General features: G+C 40.2%; 1 protein-coding gene across 5 annotated transcripts in view; it reads right to left on the bottom strand.

Moving 5' to 3' along the window:
- The window catches only part of LOC131239940 (ALBINO3-like protein 1, chloroplastic), a 96,036-nt gene that overhangs the window by 9,392 nt on the left and 65,885 nt on the right, over nt 1-20,759 (bottom strand). For all 5 annotated transcript variants that reach the window (XR_009168497.1, XM_058237884.1, XM_058237881.1 and 2 more), the window contains 2 exons: nt 6,584-6,687; nt 51-254 (listed from right to left, as the gene is read on the bottom strand). Coding sequence is in view for 4 of the 5 variants with exons in the window: in XM_058237884.1 (XP_058093867.1) it covers nt 51-254; nt 6,584-6,687 (308 nt within the window). In the remaining variant the exon portion in view is untranslated. The remainder of the gene's footprint in view (nt 1-50; nt 255-6,583; nt 6,688-20,759) is intronic.

The raw sequence follows: 20,759 nt of genomic DNA, 5'->3' as shown, positions 1-20,759 counted from the left end.
GAAAGGTGAATTTAAAATGATGTTGATTGTAAGATGCAGAAACTGTCAACCTTTCTCCAGGGCGTAGCCCTCCTGAAGTTGATTTTTCTCTTTGGTTTGGTTCCAATATGTTAGCATCAATGTCAATAGCAGGCTTCTGCATTTGGGGTTGTTCTGTTATGGTTCCCTCACTATATTTCCTAACTGGGTTTTTTGCACCACCTAGCTTTTGAAGCCATATCTGTTGTCCCGTGCTCAAAATGTTATTCGTCAACCTGTATAGCCAAAGCATTAAAAATTTTGAAAATTTTCAAAGAAACAAAGCAAGCTTCAACAGCACAATTCTTTACAAAAGAAAAAAAAGGAAATTCTGCCTGTTGAAGAGTCGATGTTAAAGCAGAAATTTGACCATGTTTCGAAAGTTTTCTTAGGCCGTCATGGAAGCTCAAATGAAGGGATTGCAGAGGGGCTTTACCAATGGAGTACAGTCCCTCTTGTGAGCACTCAAGTAAGCATGCAAGCGATAGCATTCTAGTCCAAGAAGAGCAGTGAGGAGCACTCATAACAAAGGGATAAAAGAAGGCAAACAAGCGTAATTTCTTCTCATGCATGCTAATGTTGTCAAGAATAATCAAGTTGCAAACTCACATGAAGTCATCATCGAAATGACTTCAGGAAAAATATTGTCGCCTATTGCTGTCTTAACACTACATATTTGATGAGCCTGATATCAAATGGACATGCTCCTAAGGTTATTCTAGAAAGTTGAGCTGAGGAATGTCATTCAAACCACCACAACAAGAACCTGATATGGTATTAACATAAAACTTACGGGAAAAAAGTTGCTACATCAGCACATGCTGCATCTTGATAATGGAGATAACCAACTTGAATCCTATTTGCGGTTGTTCATGGTCATGATTACCTATTTATATTTCCATACAATGGGATAGAGTTTGAACCGATTATGTCTGTGGAAGTGATGGTTCCTGAAAAATGTAGGAAATGGGAGCATCCAGGGATAATCAACAAAAAACAATAGTAAAGAATTTGAAATACGTACTTAGATAATAAAATACAGATATTACCTTCCAAAAAAAAAAAAAGATATAACTTATATAGTGACTATTGCAATATCTAGACCTATGATAATCAGATCCTTCAAAAGTCTGGAGTACCTGAGTTTGATACTCGGTACTCGAGCATGTAAGGATAAGAGATCCTGCTTACCCTGGAAATTAACTCCATATCTACTAGGTTCTGAACTTAAAAATGGTAGTCATGTAGAATCCAAAGTGAATCGTTCCAATTGGTAGACAACCCAAGTTGCAACATTGTTAAGGAACTATCTAAACATCATTATACTTTAAATGTAACCAATCTTCCTGTTTACTGTTTAGAGTCTTGAGAGTTTAGATTTAGAGGATCCAATGTATTCAATCCTTGTCATGCTCAATGTTGGGAATTTTCAAAAATAGTTTGACAAACCATAAGCAAAACTTTTTAAATGGACTGCCTCTTTGATTTTCCTTTTTTACAAAAGATTCTCCCAAAAGGATAGTCCCGCACCCATGGTGGGATCCAAGGGTCTAACCCAGCGGTAGACCGATGCAAACCAGTTGGATTTCATTACAAATGATGTGGTGCCTGTGTGGCAGTTCACTAAGGTTGGTTGAGTCAGTTAACATGGCTTCTGTTTGGCAAGGTCTTCTTTTATTAATTAGGACTATTTGACAAGTAGCATGGTGATGTAGGACGCATGCATGTGGATAAACGGTGAAGTGAGATCAATCAACAAATTAAATTAAATAATCAAAATCACAAATCATGCCAAAATCATCAAATATCTCAAGAATCCAACATGAAACTGGCTGGTATTTTTTGGCTTTCTTAGCCTCTTCAAATAAAATGTCTTTGTTAATGCTAAAAAAGACAAGGATATATATGGAAGTAAAGTAACTTCAAATCATGGTTTTGATTGAGAGATATATGAAAATAGGAACTAAAGAAATGTCCATCTTCATTTCTGATTAACTGAATTAAGAAACCTGTGACTAGGGTTGTACACAAGCCAAGCTAGCTCGAAAAGCTCGCTCGGCTTGGCTTGATCTAGCTTGGCTTAACTCGGCTTGAACGATGACTCAAGGCAAGCCAAGCTTCATATGACCCAACTCATTTTGAAAACGAGCTGAGTTTGATCATAGTGGATCTTGACTCAACTCGACTCGAACTCGGCTCGACTCAACTCTCTCTCTCTCTCTCTCTCTCTCTCTCTCTCTCTCTCTCTCTCTCTATATATATATATATATGGGAAAAGGTTCTATATGGTCGAGCTCACGGGAACTCCCCATGAGGTTGAGCTGTGTGGGCCCCACCATGATGTATGTCGAACATCTACACCATTGATCAAATGCACCATTTCATAGTGGACCTAGGGCTTAAAAATCAAGTCAATCCGTGACTTGTGTGGGCCACACCATATACAAAAGTTGAGAGTGGTTACCCTCCATTAAAACATTCATAATCATTTTTTGCACCAACCGAGATGTGGTTCACAAATCCAGACCAAGTTTTAGACCCTTCCAAATTTCAGGTGGGCCCCACCAAGTGCTTTTATATGTTTTAGGCATGTCTTCACATGATTTTAGATGGTACGGCCCACAGGAGTTCCGTATACGGTTGATTTTTGGGATATCCCATAATTTAAAGGGGACCCATCAAATGCACAGCGTTGATGTTCGACATACATCATGGTGGGGCCCACACAGCTTGGCCTCATGGGGAGTTCCTATTAGCTCGACCGTATAGAACCTTTTCCCTATCTATATATATATATAAAGTTAAAACTTAAACCCTACCCTACCCGTTCATCCCTTTCTTACGCTTTTCCTTCCTTACCCAACCCGCCGGGCCCAAGCTCCTCTCTCTCTCTCTCTCTCTCTCTCTCTCTCTCTCTCTCTCTCTCTCTCAGCACCAACAACAAGATGCATTTAAGGCTCCATCTAATATTTTATATATATTATTAATTGAATATTTGATTTGGGAGTTGGGTCGGGTGCGGGTTGGGTTAGTTGGGTCGGGTTGCTAGGTTGAGTCAGGTGTGGGTTAGGTCAGGTGCGGGTTGGGTTAGTTGGGTTGGGTTGCTGGGTTGGGTCAGGTGTAGGTTGGGTCGGGTTAATGGGTTGAGTCGGGTGCCGGTTGGTTCAGGTTGCTGGGTAGAGTCGGGTACAAGTTGGGTGTTGGGTTGGGAGCAGACTCAACTCAACTCGAGGTAAGCTTGCCTCGACTCGATCCACTAGCTCGCCTCGAGCTCAACTCGAAAGGTTTGGCAAACAAGCCAAGCTCCAATGGTAAGCTCGAGGCCGAGCTCGAGCTCAAGGAGAGCACAAATGAGTCAAGCCATGCTTGGCCCACCTCGACTCGACTTAGCTCGATGTACAGCCTTACCTGTGATTGGAAATAACTTGCAACAATAGAAATTTCTTCTTTTTTTTTCCTGCATAAAAAGAAAAAAAAAAAAAAAGTCTTGGATGGAAAATAACATCTACATGATATCTCCGAGTGATATGCATCATTAGTACTGTAAATGCCAATAGAGAGTCTCCAGCTTGTTAGTTGAGTTGCTTCTAATGTGCCCTCTCATGAGGGAAGACCCAGGTTCAAGTCCCACTGATGCATGGCTATGAAATGCCCAAAGCCCACCAAAAAAAAAAAAGCCAACAGAAAAAAGCTATCCAATCAAGAATCTTGAGCAAAATGACAGTAGTTTTGTAGCTCTTTAAAGATTTGAAAGGAATATGCAATGGAAAGTCTGGGGAGAAGTTTGGTTTCTATGTATTGTTGAGAAAGACTGATGCAACTAGATGGCTACACACTGTTAAATGGAAATCAGGCCATCAAATCTCCTTCCATACATAACTTTCCTCTATTTCTGGTGTGTCCGTTCCTATGCAAATGCCGTAGCTAATCAAAAGTACAAAGCTGCAGTGTTCGAAGAGATGATTTCCTTGGAGAAACAGGGAACTTGGGTTTGATTTGCCAGAAGGGATAAATGTTGTGGGCTGTGTGTGTTTACTCTAAAATACAAGCCAGATGGTTTAATAGAAAGATACAAAGATCGTCTTGTGGCTAAGGGTTTTACTTAACGTTATATGATTCACTTTTAGGTGAGTTCACTCAGTGGCTAAACAAAATTCTGTTCAAGTTCTTTTCTCAATTGCTACTAATTACAAATGGTCCCTATATCAGCTTGATGGAAAGAATGCTTCTTTGATGATGATCCTCAGGAGGAGGTATACATACATGGCTTTATCTCAAGGAGTTTGTTCTTATGGGAGAAAGGAAATGTCTGTACAAAACAAGGCAATTTATGGTTTGAACCAGTCACCATGGGCATGATTTAATCAATTCAGTACTTCCATCTCTCAGTTTGGATTCCAAGAAAGTACATCAGATCACTGTTTAAAAATCATGGTACTAGATAGTATATGTTGGTGATATTGTCCTTACTGGAGATAGAAATAACGGAATTCAAAATGTCAAATCATATTTGAGAAGCATTTTTTATGATAAAGATCTTGGACCTCTAATATACTTCCTTGGAATTGAAGTTGCAAGGTAAAAAATGGGATGTATCTCAAATTAAGTCCTTATTCGTGTTGCTAATATAGGTATGTTGGGCACAAGAGTTGCAGAATCTCCCATTGCAATCAATCATCATCTCTATAATCAGTGATCCGAGGTTCTTAATGACCGGACATCTTATAGTAACAAGTAGGCAGACTAAATCTACTTGACAATCACTAGACCAGACGGCGTATATATATAGTCAGTGTGGTTAGTCAATTATGCATGCATCGCGCTGTCATCATCTTGATGTTGTCTATTGCATTCTGCGCTATAAAAAACATGCTCTTAAAAAGGACTGATATTCTAATCATGGTCACCTGAACTTGAGTGGTATTGTGATGTTGATTGGGCTACATCATCAAATGAAAAAAGCTCTACCAATAGTTACTATATGTTTGCAGGAGGAAACTTTGTGACATGGAAGAGTAAGAAACAAAGTAGTGTTGCTAGGTCCTTGGTTGAACCCAAATATCCAGTGATGGTAAATGCTGAATTTGAGCTCATGTGGCTTAGATCTCTCCTGCAAGAAATGGTATTCGATGCTAGTAGTTCTTTTCCTCTTCATTGCGACAATCAAGCTGCTATTCACATCTTGAATAATCCGCCTTCCATGAAAGAATGAAGCTAAAGTCGACTGTCGTTTCTTTTGAGAGAATGTGACAAAGAAGTCATTAACACTGCCTTTTGCTTGTTCAGACACAGTTGATCGGCATCCTCACCAAAGCTTCCAGTTGTCTCATATTCACAATACCTTGGGCAAGCTGGGCATGTGTCATGTATATGCTCCAACTTGGGGTGGCGGTATGTAAGAGAACAGCAAGCGTCCTATCTTATTTTGTTATACTATAGTATACCACACAGTAAGATATGTTACGAGAGTGGAGAGTAAACAACTCTCTTTTCATCTACAATCTCTCTTTTCCTCTTCTCCTTTCCTTTTTCTTTCTCTCTTCTACCATTGATTGAAGTCATATTCGTATTCATGATACCTTGGGCAAGCTGAACAGGTATGATATCTATGCTCTAGCTTCAGGGGTAGTGTAGCAGCATGTGCAAGTGTCATATCATACTTTTGTACTCCTACAATATACCTTACCATATTGTTATGTTTTAGGGTAAATGGTATACGAATAAGATTGTTATGAGGAGAGTTGGCAACCCCATCTTTTTCTTCTCCATTCTCTTTCTTTTCCTCTTCTTTTCTTCTCTTCCTTTCTCTCTCTTCTTTTGAAAGGTAACACTACCAAGGATTGAACCCTGGATCACTCACACACACTACACATGTAAATAGTTTTGTCTATTCTGGAATAAAGAAAAGTTCTCTTTGAGGTTTAGAATGTGTTTCTTGCTTTTGGCATTTGTTGCCATTATCTAGCATTTGTTGCCATTATCTAGCATTTGTTGCTATGGTCCGAGGATCAGCTACTGAATTTTCAATCTTTTACATGTTTCTTCTCTATCTTGGGCAATATTATCGAATCTTGTGAAGAAAGTTGAAGGTGATCATCACATAAAGGTTTGGCACCACAAGATAACGCTACTTAGATGGGCATGAAATGTGCTCGATGTGTCAAAGAAAAAATAGACTGGCCAAACAATCCATAATTGTCTTTCAATGCCTTTTCTCGCGAGTCACAACTCATAACTTATCATAGCGCAAAAATTGAACAGCTATGAGTCCTTTTCCACTGTTAAAGCTGGGAATGCAATGCACAAAAAAATTAAAATTAAAATTAAATTAAATTAAATTAAAATTAAAATAAAACATGAAGTGTAGTGATACCGGCTATCAGATTTGGGATATATTCATACTATCACATATTTTCATAATCTTCAAACTGCCACTGATCTTTAAGGTGAAGATATGATCCGCATAAATGTTGTGGTTAATTTTTCCATGATAAAGACCTATGTAAATGTACCAATTTTGGCATAAATCAATAAATCACAATTGCAAAAGAGGATAGCACCTCACCAGTAAAGACTTAACCCAGAAGGAACCGAGAGAGCAAAATAACCAATCATCAAGGGGAGGAACCTAGTTAGAGCTTGAGAACCCTTTTGGTTAGGATCATTACCCTGAAAGTTACACGCACAAATAAATAAATGACGTGACCAGCTTAAACCTCAAATCACTAGTTCATATATCACAAGTGCACTAATAAGAAGTAAAAGATGTACATTATCATATCAAATGAAGAACAAAACTGCATCAAGGCAATTATATTAAAGTCCATCCTCTAAAAGTGCATTTTCACAAATTCAAAATCAACTCCCTTTGGAACTTGCTGGAAAGGAAAAGCGAGCAAGTCAAATCTGAACACAGGAAGCCGACCTGAGCAAGTCAAATGTGAAGATAGTAAGCCGATCAAATATGTGAAAGTGCAACAAAAGGTGAGAGAAAATCAGAGGGAATTCAGAAAATAATTGAAAGTAACTGCTGAATTTAGTATTGACTTGGATGGGTTCATAAGGAATTGGCAGATCATTGTGAAAGGGGACTTTAAATTATGCATTCAAGGGAACTTACTTGGACCAATAGGTAATAAGATGAGGGAAAGTAGACTTAGATGGTTTGGTTATGTGCAATGAAGACCAAGAAGTGTTCAGATCAGAAGGAATGAGTTGGTACAAGTCGAGGCTCTAAAAGGGCAAAGGGAAGGCCTGCCAGGACATGGATGGAGCTAGTAGGGAAGGACTTGTTGACCTACGGTCTAACTGAAGGTCTGGCCCTTGATAGAGTGGAACGGCGGAACAAGATTCATGTAGCCAACCCCATTTAATTGGGATAAGGCTCGGTAGATGATGACAACGATGACGGCGACGACGATGAGTTGATATTAGATATGAGTGCAGTAAAAAAGCCAAAGATACTTATTTTGATGGACCTTGTTTATTCTTGACCACTTCGATGAATGGAATATGTTTTATTTTCTTATTAATATGTTTAGAACTTAAAATTTATATGTTATATGGATTATAGGGGCTTTTTTATTTTCTTATTAATATGTTTAGAACTTAAAATTTATATGTTATATGGATTATAGGGGCTTTTTTATTTTCTTATTAATATGTTTAGAACTTAAAATTTATATGTTATATGGATTATAGGAGTTTGTATATGGAATCTCTCTGGTGGGATCCATGTGGAAAGTGTAAGTGGACACAACGGCTGTGATGGCTAAGGGAGAGTTATAGCACCATGGTCTCAAGTACCCTAAATTCAATAACCACCATCAGATTTGGGCAACCTAGGATCTGTTTTGTGGTTATCCTGTGTGATGAGGAATCCATGACGAGTTGGAATAGATTAATCGCTACCATCGAGCATCTTGTTGGCGATGACTTTCACCACACGGGAGTGTGAGTGTGCACTTGTTTGAGTACCTATGTTGGGTTTGATTCGACATTCGCATTGGAGTATCACATCAAGTCTCCTAACCGAGAGGCCCGTCATGCTTGGATTGGATTGACTTAATCATTTGTCAGCTTTGACAATCCTTTGACCTGAGGTCATGGAAAGACTTCATGGTCCTAGTGAACTATGCCTTGACACACTTTTTTAGGTTACATTAGGAGCCGACGTACAGGTGTTGTTGGGTGCATGCATTAGGATGCAGTAGAAGCCTTGCATGCACCAACATGGGATCCACTAGTCTTCCTACGACGTAGTTGTGGATAGATGATGCAGGACATGAAATTCAATTCTTGTTGATCAAACCAACAAGAACCAACATTTTTTTTCCTAATTTCCAAGTACAAGGATAATTTTCTCCTCTTATTTTCTCATACGACTTCCAAGTGTTTTATTCATACTGTTTTCTAGGAAGTAGTTGAAAACCAGATCCCGTGAAGAAGTTAGATGACTACTTACAAAAATAATAATAATAAAATAAAACTAATTGTTACTTTAAGACCTAAAGTTTTTCCAATAACAAAGGTTCAAGTAAGCTTAAACCTGGTCATTCACTCAATTTGAATCAGGTTTCGAGTTTCTATTATAATATCCTAATCATACAGCTTTAGCATTTCTTGGTTTAACCCTAGCTTTCCTGTCCAACAAATAGTAAATTTTTTGAATGGTGCCAAAAATTATTAATCATGGTCAGCATTTTCTATTTTAATATTTTACTATGATGTAAACGAATATATCTTTTCCATATCTTTTCCATTGGGTTGATGATTCCTAACCATATTCCAGCCTATCAACGATGGCTGTCGCTGATACAACTCTTTTTATGGTTTTCTTAGAAAAGGAAAAGAGTGAGGGAAGAGAAATATCAGGATTATTCATTCACTTTCTTCAGTGGTTAAGTTCGAACAATTCAACAATTGGTTTACACAAGATTCAATCCCAAGGAGGCCAGGAGGCAGTGGTTTACCTTGTGGTGGAAGTCAGTTGAGTAGCTTCTCTCCAACACATTGCCTTAGCCAATACAACAATGTCAGACTCACCATTCTTCATGCTGTTGTTGCTCCACCGAGCTATGAACTCCTGTTGGACTTCAGCTACTGAAATGAAAAGGCATTCTTTCCTCATACAAGCAGAGAGCCTTCTTAGTCTCAAAGTCTCTAACACTGCATAACTTATGTATGTGCTGTTGTATCAGGTACCTACCTGGTCAAGGGTTTCCGTTTTTTGACACCCATCCATGTATCTGTGGATATGTTCTGTAAGACCAGTCCCAGACAACATCACTTTTTTCCCATCTCTTATAACTTCAGCAATAACATCAATGTGCCATTGCCGTTGATGGTTGGTTTATTCCTCAAACATCTATTTCTTTTGCAGTTGCCGTCCCCCTTGTCTCTCCGCCACCATTAAAATCCAGCTCATGCAGAAAGACAGGTGCAGACTGACAAAATCCCTTTGAACCTGACTATAGTGCCTGATGCCTGCGTGGGGAGTATGCTGCTTGTGTTGTTTTTGTTTTTCTGGCAGCAAGACAGCACTCCTACTCGATTGACTTGATATCGGCTTGAGTCATGTCTATTAGTGCACTCATTTTTGCACCCTGGTTTGTCAATCACGTGAGTCATCGTGTCGTAAAGTCGGTCGAGCCTTTGGAAAGTAAAGATCGAAGACATGGCGGAGCAGAAGCATCAAGGCGGTAAGAACAGGTAACAGGTGGCCTTGGTGACCCTAACCCTTGACCCAAAACAACCCTATAGCCTCTAGATGATCTTGACCTAATAGGAATAATTAATTAATCATCCCTTAGCCTTAGGAGACCAAGAAAAACATGATAAACAAGCTTAGAAAAGGTACGAATCTACTGTGTAAAAGATTGCCTAAAATAGAAATTCTGTGTGATGTTCGATGGCATTGAGCTGCCATCGAACAGTCTTTGATGACATCAAAGACCTGCTCGATGACATCGATCAAGAGTCGGGATAGTCCAGCAACCAAACTGGATTTCTCTCTAAAATTTTCGATGGCATCGAGGTCCCTTCGATGACATCGAAACTTGAATTTCAATGACATCGAAGTATATCCTCGATGGCATCGATTGAGAATTTTTTTTTCCTGACTTTTTCGATGGCATTAAAGCCCCTTCGATGACATCGAAGAGCACGTTTCGATGACATCGAAGGATGTTCAATGAAATCGAAAAATGGTCCAAAACTGTCCAGCAAGAAAACATCATATTTGTCTGGATTGTTCAATGACATCGAAGGAATCTTCGATGACATCGAAGGACCTTCGATGACATCGAAAGAGCCGTTTTTTGCTCGTTTTTTTACCGTTGGAGCTCAAACTTTTTATAAAAGGAAATCAGTTCTTGGGCATTTTGATGGGTTTTTAGAGCAATAAAAGGTAAGGTGTTTCCATATGCATATCCCTCATTCCTTGCCTCTATTCCATTGAGTTTTAAGCCATCTCCTTTGAGATTACAAGTCTAATGAGGATTCCAACCTCAACATTGAGATATACTTGAACTCCTCCATTTCCTAGAGATTGGACTTAAGCATTCTTGGTAAATCATTGTCCAACTCTTCTACGAGACCCATCTAGTTGAATCCCCTAAGATAAACAACTACCCACTAGTTGTAGGAGATTCGACCCACTCACATCACCTTGGTCATCTTGAAGACACATCAAATGCAAGGAGATTGATTGTGGAACTAAAGCCTTAGCGAAGTAGCGGCAACATGATCAGGAGAACATCAGGGAGCTAATTGAAGCACGGGAAAGTGGATATCAAGTAACCGAAGAGGAGCTACAAAAAGGGAATCAATCCGACAAGTGTCATTGTTAGGAGTCCATAGGTTAGCCTCCTTCCTTGTGTAGAATTGAGGCTAAGAGTTTGCTATCTACAAACTCTACTAGATTCTTGTGTAGGACCTTGGCTCTTTCGTGTGGCCTAAATTGTCAGGTTCAGGATTAGGACCCTTGTCCTTGTGTAGGACATAAACTTGGGTGCTTGTATAGGACCCTTGCTCTTGTAAAGAGCATAAACTGTCAGGTTCTTGTGTAGGACCTTGGCCTGTGTGGCCTAAATTATCGGGTTCGGGATTCGGACCCTTGTTCTTGTGTAGGACCCTTGCTCGTGTAGGGCATAAACTTTAGAGTCCTCGTGTAGGGCTATAAAGGTTAGAGGTTAACCTGATTTAAAACCTCCGATAATGAAATCCGGTACACACATGGGTTGAGTGCGTCTGCCGGGAGTGAAGTAGGCACGTAACCGAACCACTATATATGATCGTGTTTAGGATTGCTATTTGCACATTTATTTAATTATGCTTATGTGCCTTGAATGTTTAAATATGTTACGTGATTAGATGAATGTTCAGGATTGATAGGAATCACATCCCACACACTCATATACATTATCTTATATAGGCTAGTTGCTTAACTTGCATATCTAGTGTAGCCTATGTGATTGGTGTTGTCAAATGTCTTAAATCTGACGTTTTTTTGATATGCTCGACCGGTCGAGGGAGCTGCACGACCGGTCGTGGCCCACTCGACTCAAAGTCCAGCAAGCTCAGTTTTTTGGTGTCCGGGATGCTCGACCGGTCGAGGGGATTGCACGACCGGTCGTGACCATCCTTCGACCAGTCGAGGTTACGCAGATTCGAGTCCGGATCTTGTGCGAACTGCGGAAATCTGAGGCGGTTTCGCAAGGGTGCGAAAGTGAAGTTTCCTAAACTATAAATAGGGGTCCCTAGGGCTATTCTAGGGGATTCTAAAGCTTTCTAAAGGGGTTCTAGGGTTATCAAAGGGTGTAGCAAGGGTGAGATTCGAGGTTGTTTGAACCGGGTAAGTCCTCTCTCTTGTAATTTCTATTTCATAGTGGATTTTTGTCACTTTGTGCCGTGGTTTTTTTCCCGTAAGGGTTTTCCACGTTAAAACTTTGTGTTCTTCTATGATTGCTTATTACTATTGAATTGTTATCCTAGATCTAGATCTGTGTGATTTCGCAGCACAAATCCCTAACAAGTGGTATCATCAGAGCAATTGTTGGGGCACAGATCTGAATCTGCAGGATTAGTAATAATGGGAAACGGCAAATTTGATATTGAGAAGTACTCAAGCAAAAATAATTTTGGGTTATGGAAGGTTAAGATGATTAGCCTGTTAACCAAGCAAGGCGAGATTAAGGCTCTTGAGGAGCGGAAATCTAGCATGAAAGATGATGAATGGAAAAACTTTGATAGTAATGCTTTAGCCTCTATCCGTTTATGTCTCACGGATGAGGTTCTCTATAATGTTTTGAGGGAGAAAACTGCGGCTAGTTTGTGGGCGAAGTTAGAGAACATCTATGCAAAGAAGTCCTCTGAAAATCACCTACACTTGAAGCTACAGTGTTATACCTTCAAGATGGCAGAGGGTGGAGATCTAGAAGCCCATATCAGCAACTTTAATAAATTGATGTGCAAATTGCTGGATATGGAGGAAGTGGTCAAAGATGAGGAACAGGCATGTATATTGTTGAATTCTCTTCCTGCATCATATGAGTCTTTCAAGGATACGATGTGCACCACAAATAAAACCCTACGTGTTGACACCGTTATCTCAACCCTTTAAGGGAAGGCTATGAGAAAATTAAACGGCGACATGGGGGCATCTTCCGATGCACTGATTACGAGGGGCAGAGATTCTGAGCGAGGTACAAGATCCTCAAGGCCTAGATCCGAATCCAAGGGCAAGGGCAAAGGAAAATTAAAGTGTTGGAATTATGGGTTGTCTGGACACATGAAGAAGGATTGTAGAAATCCTAAAACGAAGAAAGAAAATTCAGCGGATTCTTCCAAGGAAGCCAATGTTGTTACATCTGATGAAGAGACAAGTGGTGGTGAAGTTGTCTGTGTCCATGATCGGACATGTTCACGACAATCATGCAAATGAGTGGATCCTAGACACAGGAGCGTCATATCACATGACTCCTCATCGGAGTTGGTTTGCCAGTTATAAGGAATGCGATGGTGGACAGGTTTTTATGGGCAATGACAATGCCTGTAATGTTGTGGCTATTGGCACGGTGAGCCTTAAGATGTTTGATGGGATGGAGCGTACCTTGACTGACGTCAGGCACGTTCCTGATATGAAGAAAAGTCTGATTTCTCTTTGTACACTCGAGGCTATAGGGTGCAAGTTCACCGGTATTAATGGTATCCTCAAAGTTTCAAAAGGGGCATTCGTGGTTATGAGAGCGCAAAGGCACGGAAACCTTTACAGGTTGATTGGGAGCACCTCGACGGGTGGAGCGGCAACAACTATTGCAGACTCCACGTCTCTACGTATGTGGCATGCTCGTTTGGGCCACATGAGCGAGCGAGGCATGAAGGTACTTTCTGATCAATGTTTGATTCCAGCTTTTAACAATTCTGATTTAGATATATGCGAGCATTGTATATATGGTAAACAATCTAGACTGTCTTTTAAATCTGGAAAACATGTTTGTAAGGGAGTGCTTGATTATGTGCACTCTGACGTATGAGGGTCATTGCCAGAAGTTTCCATTGGGGGGTCGTCATGGTTTGTTTCATTCATTGACAAATATTCCAGGAAAGTTTGGGTTTACTTCATGAAACGTAAATCCGAAGTTTTCACCATATTCAAGCAATGGAAGACAATAGTGGAAAAACAGTCAGGGTGAAAAACAAAGGTTTTAAGGACTAACAATGGTGGAGAATTTACTTCCACTGAGTTTAATGATTATTGCAATGGTGAAGGGATCATCAGACATAACACAGTGCGCCACACACCCGAGCAAAACGGTGTGGCTGAGCGAATGAATCGGACTCTCCTGGAGAGGGTCCGATGCATGTTAAGTAATGCTGCGTTAGGCAAGGACCTATGGACTGAGGCCGTTAACAAGGCTTGTTATTTGGTGAACCGGTCTCCTTTAACGGCAATTGAATGTAAAATCCCAGAGGAAGTATGGAGTGGTCAGAAAATCGACTACTCAGATCTACGCATATTTGGTTGTAAGGCTTACTCTCATGTACCGTCAGTTGAGAGAGATAAGCTAGACCATAGAGCCAAGAAGTATATTTTTGTTGGCTATGGCATTGGTGTGAAAGGTTACAGGTTATTCAACAAGGTCACACACAAGATCATCACTAGCCATGACGTCAGATTCGATAAAAGCTCCCTATTTCGCAAGAATGATCAAAAGGAGCAAGAGGAACCAGAAAGGGTGATCGTAGACATCTAAATTGACACAGATAATAATCAAGCAGAGATAGATGCGAAGACAGAGGTACAGGATCAGGTGGAGCAGCCACCTGTGAGAAGGAATCCACCGCGTGATCGCAGGTTACCGGCAAGATACAGGGACGACTCTAATATTGCATATGTCCTCATTACAGATGAGGGGGACCTATCTACTATTCAGGTGGCTCTTGATGAGCCTGATGCAGAAAAGTGGAAAGCGGTTATGAACGATGAGATGGACTCGTTACACAAAAATCACACATGGGAGCTAGCGGAGCTTCCTGTGAGTCAAAAAGCGATCGGATGCAAGTGGTTATTCAAAAGAAAACAGGATAGATACAAAGCAAGGTTGGTAGCGAAGGGTTATGCTCAGAGAGAAGAAATCGATTTCACAGAGATATTCGCGTCGGTGGTTAAGCAAGTATCTATCAGATTCATGTTGGCGCTGGTTGCCCAATACGATCTAGAGCTGGAACAGATGGATGTGAAGACTACATTCTTGCACGGGGAATTGAAAGAACAGATTTACATGAAGCAACCAGAGGGCTACGAAGTTAAAGGGGCAGAGAAAAAGGTTTGCAGGTTAATAAGGTCGTTGTACGGCGTTAAACAGTCGCCTAGGTAGTGGTATAAAAAATTTGATTCTTTCATGGTGAGTTGGAAATTTACTCGGAGTGAATACGATCACTGTGTCTATTACAAGACACTGAGTGATGGAAAATTCATCATCCTAGTACTGTATGTTGATGATATGTTGATCGCCTGTCATGATATGTTTGAAATCAACATACTGAAGACTCATTTATCAGGGACATTCGAGATGAAAGATCTTGGGGCTGCAAAGAGGGTTCTCGGCATAGAAATTCATAGAGCCAGGAAGAGGAGCAAACTTTGGTTATCACAGGCAGAATACCTTCAAAAGGTATTGATCAAGTACGGGATGGATCAGGCAAAGCCAGTGAGCGTTCCCCACGCGGCTCACTTCAAGACAATGTCCTAAATCCAATGAGGAAAAGCAGGTTATGTCTCATGTGCCCTATTCGAATGCGGTTGGCAGTTTAATGTATGCCATGGTCTGTACGAGATCGGATATTTCACAGGCAGTCGGTGTTGTGAGCAGAGACATGTCAAACCCCGGTAAGCAACATTGGGAAGCGGTGAAATGGCTACTTCGATACATTCGAGGTACGAAAGACTACGTCTTAACTTTTGAGAAAACAAGGATAAAGTTGGTAGGGTATGTGGATTCCGACTACGCAGGCAGTATAGATTCCAGGAAGTCTACTTCAGGATACTCGTTTGTACTAGCGGGTGGAGCAATCAATTGGATGTCGAAGCTTCAGTCCGTGGTGGCTCTTTCCACAACCGAAGCGGAATATATGGCAGTGACCGAAGCGTTTAAAAAAGTTGTTTGGCTCAGAGGCATGATAAATCAGTTGATACTTCAACAGGAGGCCGTGCCGATTAACTGTGATAGCGAGAGCGCTATCAATTTGGCTAAAAATTCTGATTATCACTCAAGTACTAAACACATTGATGTCCGTCACCACTTTATCCGACAGGTGCTTGAGGAAGGAGACGTCACACTGGAAAAAATTCACACCAGTGTGAATCCAGCAGACATGCTCACCAAGGTCGTTCCTACAGAGAAGTTCAAGTTTTGTGCAACTTCTCTGGGATTGGCGATGGCGTAAAAGAAGGACGAAGTGTGCACGAGAAGTATTGATTGAAGCTATGATGCAATACAGAAATAAGAGAAGATGTCAAAAAGCTACCCGGTTGAAGATTGAAGACATGGTGGAGATTATGGTCAGACGGCTTAAATCTCACGTTTTTTTGATATGGTCGACCGGTCGTGGGACTGGCATGACTGGTCAAGGGAGCTGCACGACCGGTCGTGGCCCGCTCGACTCAAAGTCCAGCAAGCTCAGTTTTTTGGTGTCCGGGATGCTCGACCGGTCGAGGGGATTGCACGACCAGTTGAGCGGGTTGCTCGACCAGTCGTGGCCATCCTTCGACCAGTCGAGGTTATGCAGATTCGAGTCCGGATCTTGTGCGGACTGCGAAAATCTGAGGCGGTTTCGCAAGGGTGCGAAAGTGAAGTTTCTTAAACTATAAATAGGGGTCCCTAGGGCTATTCTAGGGGATTCTAAAGCTTTCTAAAGGGGTTCTAGGGTTATCAAAGGGTGAAGCAAAGGTGAGATTCGAGGTCGTTCGAATCGAGTAAGTCCTCTCTCTTGTAATTTCTATTTCATAGTGGATTTTTGTCGCTTTATGCCGTGGTTTTTTTCCTGTAAGGGTTTTCCATGTTAAAACTGTGTTCTTCTGTGATTGCTTGTTACTATTGAATTGCTATCTTAGATCTAGATCTGTGTGATTCCGCAGCACAAATCCCCAACAATTGGACCCTCTATTGGCTTGGAAGCCTATAGAGTTAAATTGCCTTGCTTAGTTTTATTGAGTTTACGTTAAGCAATTAGGATTTTAAATTGGCATAATTTTTAATCCTAATATAGTGGCCACTACCCCCGAAAATCCATCTACACCCGTATTTATGGAGTGTGCAACTATGAATGTTTGCTTAGATTGGATGTGCATGTGTGAATATCATCATGAGTTCTATGGTGTGTGATCAGATGCTCAACTAGACTAAGTTGCAGTTAATTTGATTCATTATGAAGTAAATAACCGAACTGAGGTCTGAACCACTACAACTTACAAAGACAACCAAACCCCTAGTTGTAGTTCCATGCTTTTCAAGTTAACTCCAGTAGGTAGCAGTTGCATAAACTGATGGTTGATGTCTGCTAGGCAGTGACTTGTTCAATTTTTGCAAAGGTATCACGAGAATTTGTCTCAAGTTTCACTTACCAAAGGTACTGCCAAGCTATGATTTGTTGGGGAAAAAATCATAAATCCAACCACAAATTGCTAGGATAGGCTATGATGATGGTGATGATGGTGATGATGATGAAAGGAATAGTAAAGAAGGCTTTTTCTGGTCTATTGGGTGAATGGCTCTAATGAATCGAGGCATTCCCTACTTTGCATGGACTAAAAAACTTCATGTCTTTATTTTCAGGTCATCTTGTGGGTGAAGAGGATTCAGCCAAACATATCTTAGGCTCCTAAAAAAACTCCTGGACACTAGAGGCTTGCACATTTACCGAGTACGTATTTGTAATGTTCTTAGTGTGCAGCAAATGATATTGCCAATACCCTCTCCAAAGTAGGGGTGCATGCAACCAGTGTTCGAAATATCAGTATCGTGCTACGTATCGCATCCTTGGGACACAGATACGTATTAGTTATCGCACGGGATATATCGAATGTATCAGGTAATTTATCGCGCTTTTTGGAAAACATGGGGAAAATAGTTGAATTTTTCAATGAAACTTCAAGGATTGTTAAAAAAGATCTTAATACACACTTTTAAATCATAATATCTCAAAAAAGAAGTGCACGTAATAGCTTTCCTATATATATGGTCTTAAGCTATGCGTCAATGTTTTCAATAGCGCTTGTAGTGTACGCTACGTAGCGTGCCAAATAGCGTAAATCCCCTGTAGAGTACGCTACAGGGGTCGTAGTGTACGCTACGGACTCGTAGTGTGTAGTGCAGGTAGCGTGCGCTACGCTGTAGCATTTTTTTTTCTTCTTCTTTGTTATAAACAATGGTGAACTCACACCACAACCACTTAAGTTACTTTAAAAAGAGAAAAAGAAGCAATAGTATAGGGTATTCGAAACCCCTTGGAAACCTACGTCGAACGCAACTTCCTCTCCCCCTCTTGAATCTTGTGATCCAAACAGTGTTTTCAGTAGCGTTGTAGCGTACGCTATGTAGCATATGCATGTAGCATAAGCTACGGGGTATGTAGCGTAGCGTAGTGTATAGCGTGGATAGCGTAAGCTACCTGAAATCTCTTCTTCTTTTTTTCAAGTGTTTTTTCTATGTTAGTTAAACACCTATTTTAAAATCGTGATGACATATACCTATGACACATGGCACTACATTAAACTAATCTGGACCATCCAAATTGTGGTCCATATAGTAGATAGAGCACTCAGATCAATTTGGACCATCCAAATTGTGGTCTATACCATGAATTTGTGATGTTTCAATAAATAAAAAAGAAGTCATACTTAGAGATGTCTAAAGGCAAAGAGAGAGGGATTTTGCATGGAAAAAAGTGCTTGATGATCTGGATTTGTAGTTAAGAACTCATAGAAATTATGCATTTTGTAAATTTTATCATATGTTCTATTATTTTAATTAAAAATATTAAGGATTGTGTAGCTTACGCTACACGCTATAGAGAGCCAAACGCCACGCTATACGCTACACGCTATTTAAAACACTGGATCCAAAAGCTCATCGAAGGGGCTTCTTTGGGCGATTGTTGGAGACTACAAGGAGGTCCATTTAGTGTAGTTTCATGATCATTGGAGAAGAAATGAAGGAGAAATCAGATTTCTCCAATTCCAGTTCCGGTCGGCTATGGAGCTTCAAATTTTAGAGTTTTCATTAATCAAATCTCATCTTGAGACAACAATAGGTACAATTGTTCTCTTCTTTTTGGAGTTTTTTTCGATGTACAGTGAAAATAACTTGTTATTTTGAGTTTTTTTTCTTATTTTTTCCTTCTTAAATGCCAGTTACTGTGCATTTTTTGTTCTTTATCATTTTTTTTTTCATTTCTTTTTCAATATCTCTGTGGATATGCATTGCTTTCTATCGTATGGCCCACGTGGGGCTCACTGAGGTGTGTAAATGGGTGGATTTGCATTGTTTTCTATGGTATGGGCGTATGGCCCACGTGGGGCCCACTGAGGTGTGTGAATGGGTGGATTTGCATTGTCTTCTATGGTGTAGCCCACATGGGGACCACTGTGGTGTGAGTATGTGTGGATGTGATTTTGTTTTCTATGGTGTGGCCCACATGGGGACCATTGTGTTGTGCATGCAAGTGTTTGTGCATTGTTTTTTATTGTGTGGTCCATGTGGGAACCACTACAGTGTGCATATAGGTGGTTGTTCGTTGTTTTCTATGGTGTGGGCCCACGTGGGGACCACTGTGGTGTGTGTATGGCTGATTGTGTGTTGTTTTCTAGTCCATCATGTAGGCCGCCACTCTCTTATGATGGTTTTTTCACAAGTTAATGTTGATCTTTGTGATTCAATGATTTGTTTGTGACGTGTTTTTTTGTTGAGTAGTGAACAGTGTTCGAATTATCTCCGATATTATCGAAATATCTCCAATATTATCTTTATTTCCAGCTCAGCGATACCGATAACACTAGTAGCGATACCGATAACGTTGGTAGTATCAAAAATTTCAGGTATTAGCAATGTATCACTAAATATCGCTAATGTAATTACCAATATTTTCAACTACGGAAATTCTAGGTGTTGGCGTGTCGCTTGTATTGCCAATGCATCAATATTGCCAATATATTGCCAGTATTTTTTACTATGTAAATTCTAAGTAATGCTTGTATCATAGGTGTATCAAAGATATTTCAATAATATCACCAACGTATTAATATCATCAAAATTTTGTTTATTAGAAAAAATTTTATTTCAATTTTTTTCATGGGTACATGGTTGTATGTAGTGTTCAATTTGCCATTGATAATATTGATAATATCTCGATATTCCCGATATCGCAACATGGGCGATATCAAGACCACAATCTTTCATTTCCTTTCCAATTGTTGATGATTTCTTGGTGAAATATCATGTGTTGTTGATATTTTGCAATATCGATGGATGTTTGGATGGTTGGACTGATTTCTTACAACAACACATGCTTTTAAGGCCCCATTGAATGGAAACTTGTTATATATGCATTCTTTTTGCATTTTTTTTTTTTTAAATTTCTAAATATGCAAATATGTACATTTTAACATCTCCTGAAGTTTTGTTGAAAATTCCACTGTTTTTCCCATGTTTCTCCGCATTTCCAGTTATCAGCGATATTATCGGCGATATCGATATTGTTTCTGTATCCCTGGCTAGCAAAACTTATAGCAATACGAATACTTCAAACACTGGTAGTGAACTAAAGAGAGAAGAATGTTTGAAGAAAAAGAGAGATTTTGCTTGGAAATATGTGGCTGATAATCCACTTGGACAATCTCATAGAAATTATGTGCAATGCAAATTTGTAGTCAAAGGTGTACGGGAGGCGTGACTCACCTAAAGAATCATTTGGCCAGAACCCACAATGGGATAAAGTCGTGCCCAAAAGTGACGGAAGAAGCCAAGGAGTGTAGAAAGGCTTTAAAGGAGTATCATGACGGAAAAAATAAAAGAAACGAGGTGTTTGGAGATATTGGGAGAGGGGCATTGACATATCTTTCCGATTCTGCAAGTGATAGCGCCAGTATGGGTAATGATGCTTTCATTGGTAGCCAACTTGGTAGTGGATCTTCTGGTAATCAACCAATGGCAAGAGCAAGGGGTCCTATGGATCAATTTGTT

The sequence above is a fragment of the Magnolia sinica genome, chromosome 3, assembly GCF_029962835.1.
Source record: "Magnolia sinica isolate HGM2019 chromosome 3, MsV1, whole genome shotgun sequence".
Lineage (NCBI taxonomy): Eukaryota > Viridiplantae > Streptophyta > Magnoliopsida > Magnoliales > Magnoliaceae > Magnolia > Magnolia sinica.
The sequence above is the reverse complement of the archived record's forward strand: the minus strand, read 5'-3'. Positions and strand labels throughout refer to the sequence as shown.